The sequence below is a fragment of the Neofelis nebulosa genome, chromosome 2, assembly GCF_028018385.1.
Source record: "Neofelis nebulosa isolate mNeoNeb1 chromosome 2, mNeoNeb1.pri, whole genome shotgun sequence".
Lineage (NCBI taxonomy): Eukaryota > Metazoa > Chordata > Mammalia > Carnivora > Felidae > Neofelis > Neofelis nebulosa.
Window position 1 is genome coordinate 66428298 of NC_080783.1, and position 13319 is coordinate 66441616.

The 13319-nt window shown below is 34.5% G+C and overlaps 1 protein-coding gene across 4 annotated transcripts in view; it reads left to right on the plus strand.

Annotated features, from left to right (window-relative positions):
• SCN7A (sodium voltage-gated channel alpha subunit 7) overlaps positions 1-13319 on the plus strand; it is an 80137-nt gene that overhangs the window by 9042 nt on the left and 57776 nt on the right. For 3 of the 4 annotated variants that reach the window (XM_058714995.1, XM_058715008.1, XM_058715001.1), the window contains exon 2: positions 10470-10708. In XM_058714995.1, the coding sequence (XP_058570978.1) occupies positions 10470-10708 (239 nt within the window). Of the gene's footprint in view, positions 1-893; positions 1068-10469; positions 10709-13319 lie in introns of those variants that run through there. The other variant, XM_058715016.1, reaches the window with a different exon arrangement.

The window sequence follows — 13319 nt, forward strand, 5'->3', positions numbered from 1 at the left end:
CTGAAATTAAAATATTAAAATGTAGAACTACAAATAAAAACAATAACATAGTTCTTTCTGCAAGAGAACATATTCCAATAATGTACTCCAGGGATCTGACAGGGATGAGGGCAAGGGAACTAAGGAAGGATGGAGGTGAGCAATCAGAAAATCTGAAGCCACCAAAAGCCCAGAAGGGGGACCCAGAGTAGGTCAATCCTGGATCAGACACACATATTGAGGAGCCTTAGCCAAAACTGGCTGAACTCTGGGCAGAACCCAACCACAGGTAATAAAAAGATGAGAGCCATAAATCTGAAGTCATTTAAGTCAGGAAAGAGTAAAACAATAACAGGGCAAGAAAAATAGTTGGAATAAAGAAAGTGATCATCACACTGGAGTAAAGACATATAAATACAAGAAGAATCCAGGAATATAAATTAGTTATGCAATAAATGGAGCGAAGCCTGAGCCAATTTTGGAGACTAGAGCTTGCATGCTTACAGGAGTAAAGGGCTATTTTCCATCACATGGTAGGTCTGTCCAGCAAGCTGCCTTCCAATTAGTCCTCCCACATTGAAATAGTTATACCCTTGGGACATTAAGTTATTGGGTAACAATTGTGACATGTTTTAGATTATACTTATGGTAAAGAGAAATACCATCAGCTTCTTCTAAAGCTGCATGGAATCTGGGAATCTAAAAAGATGTGTGTTATGACTTATTTATCCAGGAGTCAACCTTCATCAATTTCAACCCTTCCAGCTATATCTCTGGATAAGAAAACAATGACACTTAGGGATAGGGAGGAGGGAGAAGGTTTATGAAGTGCCAGAATATTTATTTTATTTTTTTTTGAATTTAATGTTTATTTACCTTTGAAGGAGAGAGAGACAGAGTGTGAGTGGGGGAGGGGCAGAGAGAGAGGGTGACACAGAATCTGAAGCAGGCTGCAGGCTCTGAGCCGCCAGCACAGAGCCTGACGCGGGGCTCGAACCCGCAAACCGTGAAATCATGACCTGAGCCAAAGTTGGACACTCAACCAACTGAGCCACCCAGGCGCCCCGTGAAGTGCCAGAACACTTAAAGTAAGGTTGGTTTTCTTTCTCCATTGGAGATCTTGGGCTGCCACCTCACAGTCGATTAGTATGGTGTTTAAACCTAACAAGCAGAGGCAATTGTTAGAAGAGAAAGCAGAGAGAAGCAAATAACTTGTAAGCAGCACGAATAAAATCTAGAAGTCTGATGATAAAGGAGATTAAATAAATAAAGCAAAAGAAAATGTAAAAAGTGGAACTCCTTATGTATGAAAAATTATTTAAGGATGACATAGTACTGCAATTATTATAATTGAATATTATCATCACTGATTTATCAGTAAGAAACTAGGTGACATTCTGCATATTCTTTTTATAAATTCCAGGAAATAGGGCCATAATTTCAATTAAAAAGATGGTTAAACATAGGGGCACCTGGGTGTCTCAGTCGGTTAAGTGTTCAACTTTGGCTCAAGTCATGATCTCACTGTCCTTGGGTTCGAGACCTGGGTCGGGCTCTGTACTGACAACTCAGAAGCTGGAACCTGCTTCAGATTCTGTGTCACACTCTTCTCTCTACCCTTCCTCCATTTGTTCTCTGTCTCTGTTTCTCTCTTTCTCTCTCTCTCTCTCTCTCTCTCTAAATAAATAAATAAATGTTAAAAAAAAAAAAGATGGTTAAACATAAAAATACCATGCTTTAAAGGACTGAAAATAGTAATACCTAGTATTTATTGTGTAGTACCTGGCAGGCACTGTTCTATGTACTTTATACTTATTAACTCTTTCAATGCTCACATTACCGTATGAAGTAAGCACTTACTGTTTACATTTATGGTTGAAGAACTGAGGAATGGAGGGGTTAAGTACCTTGCTCAAGGTCGCAGAAAATGCTAAAGCCCAGGTTTGAATCCAGATAATCTAGCCCCAAAACCAAACTTTTTCCCAAACTTTTATTATAAAATATTTCCAACATATAGGAAAATTGACAGACCTGTATAATGAACATTCACACACCTAGAACCTAGAGTCTTCAATTGCCATTTTATAATATTTAGTTTATCATTTATCTATTTATGCATTCCTCAAACTATCCATCAATTCTTCACATTTTCATATTGTCTTTCAAAATAAGTTACAAATACCAGCAGGCCTCACGCATAAACACTTCATAATTCATATATTTAACTAGAACCCACTATTTGTTTATGGGCTTTTTAAAGTAAAACCAAGTAAAATGCACAAATTTTAAGGGTGTCATTTGATCAGTAGTCACAAATGTGTATGCCTGTGTGCTCTGAAGTCCTAATAGGCTGTTGAACATTACTATCACCCCAGAAAGTTCCATCATCCCTTTCAGTCAGTTCCTATTCCACACCTAGAGATTAGTTTTGTTTGTTCTGACACTTCATATAAAGTGGATCATGTAGTTTGTAGTATTTTCTGACAGGCTTCTTTCACTCATCATAATATTTTTGGACTTAGTCCTCCTTATGCATACCAGTAGTTCATTTTTTTATTATTTATTGTCAGACTGTGTTCTATTATATGATATGCCCGTTTTAATTTTTCTGTCTATTCATTTCATGGACAATTGGGCTATTTCCTGGTTTTGGTAATTAGCTTTATATATTTTATATTTTCCCAAATATTTATCATTTTTCTTTCTCTGCATTTCTTCTTGAAGATCTAAATTTCCATCTGAAACATCTAAAAATATCTTTGGGGCACCGGGGTGGCTCAGTCAGTTAAGCATCCAACTCTGGACTTTGGCTCAGGTCATGATCTCACGGTTCATGAGATCCCATGGTTCTCATGGGTTCATGAGATCCCAAGGTTCTCTTTAGGTTCTCAGTGGGGTGCTGCGCTGACAATGTGGAGCCTGCATAGGATCCTCTCTCCCCTTCTCTCACTCTCTGCCCCTCCCCAACTCTGTTCTCTCTGTCAAAATAATAAGTAAATTCTCTTTCTCTGTCTCTGTCTCTCTCTGTCAAAATAATAAGTAAATAATAATTAAAAAATAAATAAAAATATCTTTGTCTTTATTCTTGAAAAATACTTTTGCTTTCTGTAGAATTCTAGCTTTACCTTTTTTTCTTTCCTTGCAACACTTTAAAGACATTGCTATACTCTTCCGGTTTCTGTGTTTTTATGATGAGAAGCCAGTAATCATCCTATCGTTACCTAATATATAATATGTCACATTTCTTTTAGTGTTTTCAATATTTTGACTATGATATCTCTTTTTAATATTTTACCCATGTGGCTTAAAACACTTATTAGTAATGATATGTCAAATAACTTTCTGAATTTTTTTAAATCTCAAATGTTAAATGATAGGTAGATGCTTTTCAGTGAGCTGTCCTTAATATCATTCCATAAAGAATTTCACACATTTACAAGTACACATAATCTTTTGTGCTCTTTGGACCTCAACTATTTATATATCTATATAACTATATATCCATATTTGGTATATATGTATGTGTGTGCATATATATATATATATGCACACACATACATATATACACACATATGTATATATACATATACAGTTATATGTGTATATATGTACTAATATATACACATACATTTATGTATGTATACAAAACATATGCACAAACATATACAATCTAATTATCTTTATTAAGCCCCAGATTCAAGTTTCTAATTAATCTTTGAATTTTTCCTTTTAGGTATTTCAGATACGTATCAAACCCCAAAAATACAGAACATTACCTCTCCCATCCCTAATCTAAACTGGTACTTCTTCCATCTTCCATATTCCATATTCCATATTCTTTTTGTGGTATTGCAATCAGTCATATGATCCAGATATGTATGTATGTATATATACATGTGTATATATGTGTGTATGTGTTGTGTGCTTGCTTATTTATTTATTTATTTATTTATTTTAGCAGCTGCACCTGAAATACATGTTACCTGCTTTATTCTTACTATTAAAATAATGCTCAGAGCACCTTACCCTAGCAATCTGAGTAATTTAGATAACTACTGCCAGACTTCCTTCTAGAAAAGTTGTACCATTAACACTACCAAAAAAAGTTAATTAGAATGCTTATTTCCTCAAATCCTAGCCAGCAGTTTGCATCATGAAATTAGGACTTCCATTTTAAATTAGTATGAATATGTTGACTTAAGTTTTTTTCAAATAAGTTTCATTGTTTAGATTTTTTTTAATTTTATTTTGCATTTAAATTATTGAACCATCTCAATCTTATTTGACTGTAAGAAGTATATGGACAAGGATAATGGAAACTGCCCAATTCTGAACCTCAACATATATGCTCCACACAATACAGTACAAAATAAAAACAAATAGAACTATACAAACCCACACCATCAGCATAACTAGAAGGCAGAGAATGCCTGAACTTCAAAATTGCCTGTAAAGGAAACCAAATTCATTTGCATGCTTTTTCATGCTCCAAAGGCCTTATGGAATATGGGTTCTAAATTTGATTTAAAATGACTAACAGAAAGAGAATATTCACCCTAATTGTGAAAATAATGGAGGTAAAAAGCATTTTCCGTGAACTTCCTTGTATCAGCTATGTAATAACCTCTATTTTCCCATTCTTATTTGAAACAAACTATTCAGTTTTTATGTAGATTCTAATTATACTAATGTTTCAAATTATGTTTAATGAGGGGCGCCTGGGTGGCTCTGCCGGTTAAGTGTCTGACCTTCGGCTCAGGTCATGATCTCATGGCTCACGGGTTTGAGCCCTGCATCAGGCTCTGTGCTGACAGCTCAGAGCCTGGAGCCTGCTTCAGATTCTGTGTCTCCCCCTCTTTCTGCCCCTCTCCTGCTCGTTCTCTCCCTCTCTCTCAAAAATAAATAAACATTAAAAAAATTATGCTTAATGGTGATAACAAAATCACTCTGGGTAAAATAAAATTGTATGATAGATTAAAACTCAATTCTCAGTGATCCTAAATTTGGGTATCTACAGAAGAAAATATGGGAAGAAGTCATAGGCAGAGCACTGTTAAGTCATAGCCAAGACCACAGCCAAAATCATACGACAGAACCAGTACAGTGGGCATAATACCTCTGCTCAAACCACCAAAAATAAAGCACTGGTCACCATTGCTACTGTTACTCCCAAAACTTATGGAAGTTCCTGATGAAGCTTCTGCCTCTATTGCAAAAGAAGGGATTCTCCACAGCATTTCTTATTTTGTGTCATTAAATCTAAATTAGAAATCTTGAGCTGATGCATTTGTTTTGTCTGGCAAGATCACATTGTCACTCCTTAGATCCATAAGACCCTGGAAAAGTCATTATCTACATTTTCTGGTCTTTTCCACTTCTGTTGCATTAAGAGTCCCACCATGATTCATACAACAACAAATTTCCCCAATCTATGTAGATTACATTACTAGACAGCACCTCCTCCCTTCCAAATCAATGTCTTCTATGCTAGCTCACCTTCAATTTTACAAAATTTTCTGAAATATTTGACTTCGACACTTACATAAAGAAAATTTCCGGACAGTCCTACCTGACGTCAATCTGTCAGTTACTTAGTAAAGCAAGTTACCCCAGTAAGCCTATTGGTTTTTTAGTATCTCTAAGGTAGCCATTCTGAGGTATCAATTGTTTACACTTATCTAAAAGTTTACAGTTTATAAACACTTTTGTGTTATCTTTTAAAGATACTCAAATTAAAAACAACAACAACAAAAATAAAGATACTCAAATTTAGATTTAGACATACCTGACTTAACATCTCCCTCCACCACATAACTAGCTGTACAGTGATGGAGACATCATGAAACTCATCAATTTCTATTCCCCTGACTGGTAAAATGGTGACCACAAGGATAATATGTGAGAATATGAGGCAATAGAATTAAAAACATGTACGTTGAATGCCTCTCAAATCGGAGTCACTCAGTAATTGTAACTATAATTATATTTGCCATAATTGTTATGATAAATTTTGGCTTATCTCAAATGCTTAAAATTTGTTTTAAGGAGAATCTTTTTTCTATAAGAACATACCTTTTTTCCCCATACTGATGCTGGCTCTGCTTCTTTCAACTGATGTCCAAGAGAATTGGCTTGCACTTTCATCAAAAGTATAAAATATTAGTACAACTGGAACTTGTTAGAGTCCAAGTCTGAGTTTACTTTGATACATTCTTACCAAAAGCTTACTTTAGCTATTCAGTTTTTTTTTTGAAAGTAGTCTAATGGACAGATTATTAATCTTTCTATTTTTCAAGCCTTAGCATTATATTAAGATCACTCACTGGGAAGCATAGTACCCGGACCATATTTTATAAATTCCCCACAGAAATGCTTTCATTGAATTATGATTTAATGATCAATAATTTACAGTCTTCACTCAGCCATCTAAAAGTAGGATGCAAGCCACTTCCATCTGATAAGTGCTTGCATTTCTTTGTCATATCATAGAAGATAATGCCTACTGTCCATTCATTCACCTAGTCAACAATCCAGAGTGGTTTCATTCAACATCAAATTATTACTAAAGATGTATTCTGGGATAACTGACTGGGTTAGAAGAGAGAATTAGCACTGACAAAATCAGTACTGCGGTCCAGATTTTCTGTATATGGTCTGATTTAATATTTATGACCTTGTGAGGTACCTAAAGGATTCCAGAGTTTGCATATGAGGAAAGTATAGCAAGCTATGTTATCAAAGTATCACAGCTAGTAGGTGACATAATAAGGAATCAAAGATTATTTTGCTATGTATGAGGTGATAACAGAAAAAAAAGAAAATTATATTTAGGCTATGTAATAAGAAGACTGGCTTGCAAATTGAATTTTGAGGTTTCAATGGAAGGCATCCAAAAGTGTTTTCATTAACAATAGCATCTTTGCAGTAAGTTTGAACCTCCCTTTAGGTCTACTTTTAAGAACAATATTCTTTACATATGCAAGCTTAATAATATTTGTTAGGAATTATGATGGATCCCTAAAAATATAAGATATTAAAAGTACTTTTATTATAATCTGAAAAAAATGTAAAAAAAAAAAAAAAAAAGATTTTGATTTTGTTAATTCAGTGCTGCACAGATTCAGTTTAGCTAATAGCCCAGACTTTTAGTTCATGTGATATTTTTAGGTTATGTAAAAATTCAATTCAATGATTTTAAGATTGAATAGTTCTAAAATTATAAGGCAGCAACCAAGCAATATTTGGACCCATTTAAATTATCCTACTCAACTGTCAACAAGTCCATGATTTCATATGGCTGGTTACAGGGAAGATTAACGTCCAAATCACCCTATTCCATTTTTTTACAGCTATTTAGAAAGTACTTTATTATTTTGAATCAAATCTATTCTGGCTTCATCTCAGTGATCCTAGTTCACCTTTTTTCTTTTTTCTTTTTTCCAAATAATAGTTAAATATAATTTCTCTTCTATGTGAGAAACATTCAGATACTTGGAAACAATAACGTTACACTTGAGTCTTTTCTGCTTCAACTAACATATTCTCCATTCTTTTAACCGGTCTGTAGATGATGTGACTTGAGTCTAATCAACATTCTGACCCCATCTGAAGACCCTTCAGTTTACATACAGGCCTTTTGGATGTGGTCATGGAATGCAGCAGAATAGAGAAAGACTGTCTCCTCCATCTTCCTTCAAAGCAGACAAAGGTTATATTAGCATTTTTGGGCAGACACAAACCAGTATTGATTTATACTGCAATTACTATTAAGTAAACCCCCTTGGCAGTTTTCTCTGCTGCAAAAACACATCTACTGCACTTATACTGATGGTTTGTTTTCATTCAAATTTCAAAACCTTACATATATTCCTCCTATGAATTATTCTATTAAATTTGGTCCATTACTAAGATATAAAATCTTATCACAAATAAAAATTTATATTTACTTCCCACCTATTGTGTGCCAGCCACTGTACTTGGCATTTTCACCCATATAATTCTATTTATCCTTATTTAACCTGAAAAGGAATCCCAATTTTGTGACTGACAGATTCAAGATTATCAAGTAATTTTACTGAGACTGCTAAGAATATTAGTAACAGAATTTAGTATTTTACTGTAGGTATATTTAATTCCAAGGTTTATGATTTTGTTTATACTAGTCTATAACCACGAGTCATTAAGAAACTGTTTAATACGTATTCAAGGAATTCTATATAAGGAATACAATTTTGAAAGCTTATTAGATATTTTAAAGGGAGATTTTATATGTAAGGGCAAACTTCATTATCTGTAGGTTGTATTTATAAATTATATTAATTCAAAGCATTTTGACTCCCATCAGGAAACTGTGATATGTGAAATGTGTTTGACAGGAATTAGGATGGAGAAAATCGGCAAAAGAACATATTTTTACATGAGAAAATAGAACAAAGTTTGTAAATGGGAAATTTGTGCATGAAATTATATTTAATGAAGACCAACTTCAGTGGCCTGTAGGATGACTTGAAATAGGCAAAGACCTAGAACTGAGAGAAACCTAGGGGCTCCAGGGTGGCTCAGTTGGTCGAGCCTCCGACTTGGTTCAGGTCATGATCTCATGTCTGGTGAGTTCAAACCCCACATGGGGCTCTCTCCTGACAGCTCAGAGCCTGGAGCCTGCTTGGGATTCTGTGCCTCCCTGTCTCTTTGTCTCTTCCCTGCTTATGCTCTGTCTCTCTCTCTCTCTCTCTCAAAAATAAATAAACATTTAATTTTTTTTATTTAAAATTTTTTTAACGTTTATTTATTTTTGAGACAGAGAAAGACAGAGCATGAACGGGGGAGGGTCAGAGAGGGAGAGGGAGACACAGAATCCGAAACAGGCTCCAGGCTCTGAGCTGTCAGCACAGAGCCCAACGCGGGGCTTGAACTCACGAACCTCGAGATCATGACCTGAACCGAAGTCGGACGCTCAACCGACTGAGCCACCCAGCCGCCCCCAATTTTTTTTTTAACTGAGAGATACCAGGGTGCCTGGGTGGCTCAGTCGGTTGAGTGTATGACTTCAGCTCAGGTCATGATCTCGGGGTTCATGAATTCAAGCCCCGCATCGGGCTCTGTGCTGACAGCTCAGAGCCTGGAGCCTGCTTTGGATGCTGTGTCTCCCTCTCTCTCTGCCCTTCCCCCAGTCTCTCTCTCTCTCTCTCTCTCTCTCTCTCTCTGTCTCCTTCAGAAATAAATAAATGTAAAAAAATAAAAAAACAAAGAAACAAAAAAACTGAGAGATACCTGTAGAGACTACTAGAGCAATCCAGATATAGAATTGTAAAGATGACTACCATGACATAGATATGTAAATAATGGATAATATTTAACTACATAATTGAAAATAATTGTAGGAAAATTATTTTGTTCAGAGGAATTAATGACAAACAAAAATTTCATGAGTAATTTTCAAGGTATTAAGTTTGTGTATTTGTGTGTGTGGTTTTATTTTTGTTTTGTTTTCTTTTTCTTTTTTTTTTAAACTCAGTGCAGAGGAATTTTTTTAACATTTATTTATTTATTTATTTATTTATTTATTTTGAGAGAGAGAGCATGCACATGTAAGTGGAGGAAGGGCAGAGAGAGAGGGAGAGGAAGAATCCCAAGCAGGCTCCACACTGATAGTGAAGAGCCTGTTGTGGGGCTTGATCTCAGGAACTGTGAGATCATGACTTGAGACGAAATCAAGAGTCCCATGTGTAACCTATTGAGCCACCCAGGTGCCCCTTGTTTTGTTTTTCAATGGCTAAAAGGTAAAAGAGCAATTCTAGTCATTCAGGAAAACAATGAATCTTGTTTTTACTTGTTAAATTGCTGTTATTGGTGGAATTGCCACATAGATGATTCAGGGAAGAGTGTTTTGGGAAATGTACATGTAAATATCCATGTATAGTAATTGAAACTCCGTGTTTGCCTATGTATTCACCAAATAACAGATATAACATACGGAAAAGGCAGAATTTTAAAGGGTATCAAAGTTAAAAATTGTCATGAAGAACTGAGTTAAAGGAAGTAATAGAGCTATTAGCGGAGACACAGAAGAATGGGGCCCAAAGGCAGTGAAAAATGAGCTTAAAGAAGATAAGTCTAATTAATGGTTAAATACAGCTAAGAGAGGAATAATTGGATTTGGCTCCTCAAAAGTCTCTAGAACTTTAGAACTCTTTTATTTGAGGGAGAAACTGAAAGGCAGATTTTAATAAAACAAAGAGAATTCAGTAGATGTGTAAATGAAGTAGAATTGGTTATGAAGCAGAATTGGTTACACATGAACTTACAAATAAATATAGTATCAAGTAGAACCTAATCTAACAACTCATATCTACAAAACCTGGGAATTTTCCTTGAAGGCATATGTTCAGTTTGGTGTTCACTTTTATTCATATCCTAAGCTTTTACAATTTAAAATTTTTCTTTATATACCCAAATTTTATATAGAACTGAAGAAAATACATTTCTTGCAGGTACAAAATTGGAAATGGCGTCCCCAGAACCGAAGGGCCTTGTCCCCTTCACCAGGGAGTCTCTTGAACTTATGAAACAGCATATTGCTAAAAAACACAATGAGGAACAAAGAGAAGATTTAAAGCCAAACACTGACTTGGAAGTTGGAAAAGAGCTTCCATTTGTTTATGGGAATCTTCCTCAAGGAATGGTGTCAGAGCCTTTGGAAGATGTGGACCCCTACTACAAGAATAAAAATGTAAGGATTAATTGAAGTTATCATGACTGCATTTTCATTATTTTTTTCAGATATGCAAAAAATGTAATTGAGATAGTATAAAAAAAGAATGAAGAATTCCTGTCTTATTCCCAGAATGACTTGAAGAATCTACTAAATAATTGCACAATCCAAGGCCAAGCACAAAAATGATAAAAATAAGAGTAATTATGCTTAGTAAAGGCAGAAAGCAGTGTGGGCTGACAAAGCTGGAAGTCTTCCTCAGGAAAGTAGAATTTGAGTGACAACTTAGAGAACACTTCAAATTTTCACAATGCAAAGGGAAAATCTTGATATTAATTGGAATGGGAAGAGGCAGGGTGGTAATACAACTAGACCCTTGTTGCAAGTTGTGGGGAATAAAATGAGGTAATGAAGATGTCAACATGGATTTAATGTGGTGGCCAAAGGCTGATGTGATGAATGCAATGTTTAAGTAAGCTTAATATGAATATTTCTAAATTTACATGGAAGAGATAGGCTCAGAAAGATGATATAGAAAAGAGAGTAGGGGCGCCTGGGTGGCGCAGTCGGTTAAGCGTCCGACTTCAGCCAGGTCACGATCTCGCGGTCCGTAAGTTCGAGCCCCGCGTCAGGCTCTGGGCTGATGGCTCGGAGCCTGGAGCCTGTTTCCGATTCTGTGTCTCCCTCTCTCTCTGCCCCTCCCCCGTTCATGCTCTGTCTCTCTCTGTCCCAAAAATAAATAAAAAACGTTGAAAAAAAAATTAAAAAAAAAAAAGAAAAGAGAGTAGTCCAGGCCTTCAGTCACAGGGCCTGGATTATAGGAGCGTCTCAGAGGAGGGGAAAAGGTAACAAACCTGAGAAGAAATATCAGGATTTGAAGACAGACTAATAATACCAAGATTTCCAGCCTGGAATAAGGGTGGTGGTACTAACAAAATTGAAAGAACTCTAAAAAGACCAAGTTTGGGAGATACGAGGATTAGCCCTATTGTGGACAAATGTAATTTGATTTTCTTGTAAAGCATTCAGTGATAATTACCAAATGGGCAAAATGGAATTGAACCAAAGGCTCTAGATGAAAGGCAAAGTGATGATTTTGCATAACTATAACTCTTTGAAGTATTTGGCACCACAGAAGAGTATTGGCATTTTACAGTGTAAATGTATAGAGTAACAAAGATTCCAGTATCTCTGGTAGCTTCCATGGGTGTTATGTAGCATTAGCTATAAAACACCTGTAAAATCCTCAGAACATTTTTGTGAAAATCTTAAGTCCTCATCTCAATTATCTCTGCTTTTACTTTTGCTATGCATAAGACCTAACAGTTGATAAAACAATAACCTTAGAAGTGACTCTAATATAGCAGAGTTCTGAGTTCTTTGTAGTGTATACAGATATGGTAGGCAAATCTAAGTTTGTTATTCAAGACAAAACCAAGGGTTTTTAAAAATAAAACAAGTCAAAAATTGTAAGGTAGTTTAGTATAAAAAGTAGTATTATTAATGATGATGCAAAATCATTAAATGTGAATTATATTGTTTATTTTGTTAAGGGGGGCATACCAATAAATAATTCTAAAATTAAATAATTTCAGCACTTAAACTTTATCGAGAATAATTGCTATATCTGGAATTTACTCATTACTTCACAATAACATAAACTAGTTGATGACACATATATTACCTCTTGTATGAAGTTTGAGATTGTTCTAATAAATAACAGAAAGCACATTTTAAATAATCAGATTTTTCTTGGCCCTTTTATTTTTCTCTTTGCATTTCAAATGGAAAGAGGGAAAATAACTACAATACAGACATCCACAGATTGTATATTAGGGAAGTATTTTATTGAGGAGAAGTAGCAGTTTGGTTTTCATTTAGAACATGTATTCATAAACTATCAATGAATATACATATTTATATTCACTAGCATATTTATATATATACACAAGTGTAAATACCAATATACAGTCACCATAGATACCTCTAATATATAATTATGTCATATATAATTCTATAGTATATAATAGACTGTATTTTATATATATCATGTAGTATATTGTTCATATTGCATTATATACTACATTATATATTATGTTATAGTATAATCTATATAATATTCAATATATATGATGTATTTTTACTCAAACCATAATAAATGAATTTTCCAAATGAATATGTATATATAATAAAAGTATATATGTGTATGTGTGTATATATAGACATACATGCAAAGACATACATACGTAGGTAGATACTTTCACTGTGTCTCTATAATATATAATAATATAATATAGATACACATATGTACACATGTATACATATATAACTCATTTTTAGGATGTTTCTAATCTTTCATTATTTTTGGATTTAATGTTTCTATATTCCAATACATTTATCTTACATAATGTAACTTTCTGTTTTAGGTGTGTTTATGTCAATGATAACATACAAGTGGTTTTTATACCATAGATAATTACTAGTGATTAATAAAATATTTCAGTGAATTGGGTCATCTTTACTGTTGTAATCCCATACCTTATTTTCTCTGAAATAAAATTAACCTTTTTTATATTCATTAAATTTGATTTCTTTAATTGCATTCTCATGAGCCATCAGGATATCGATT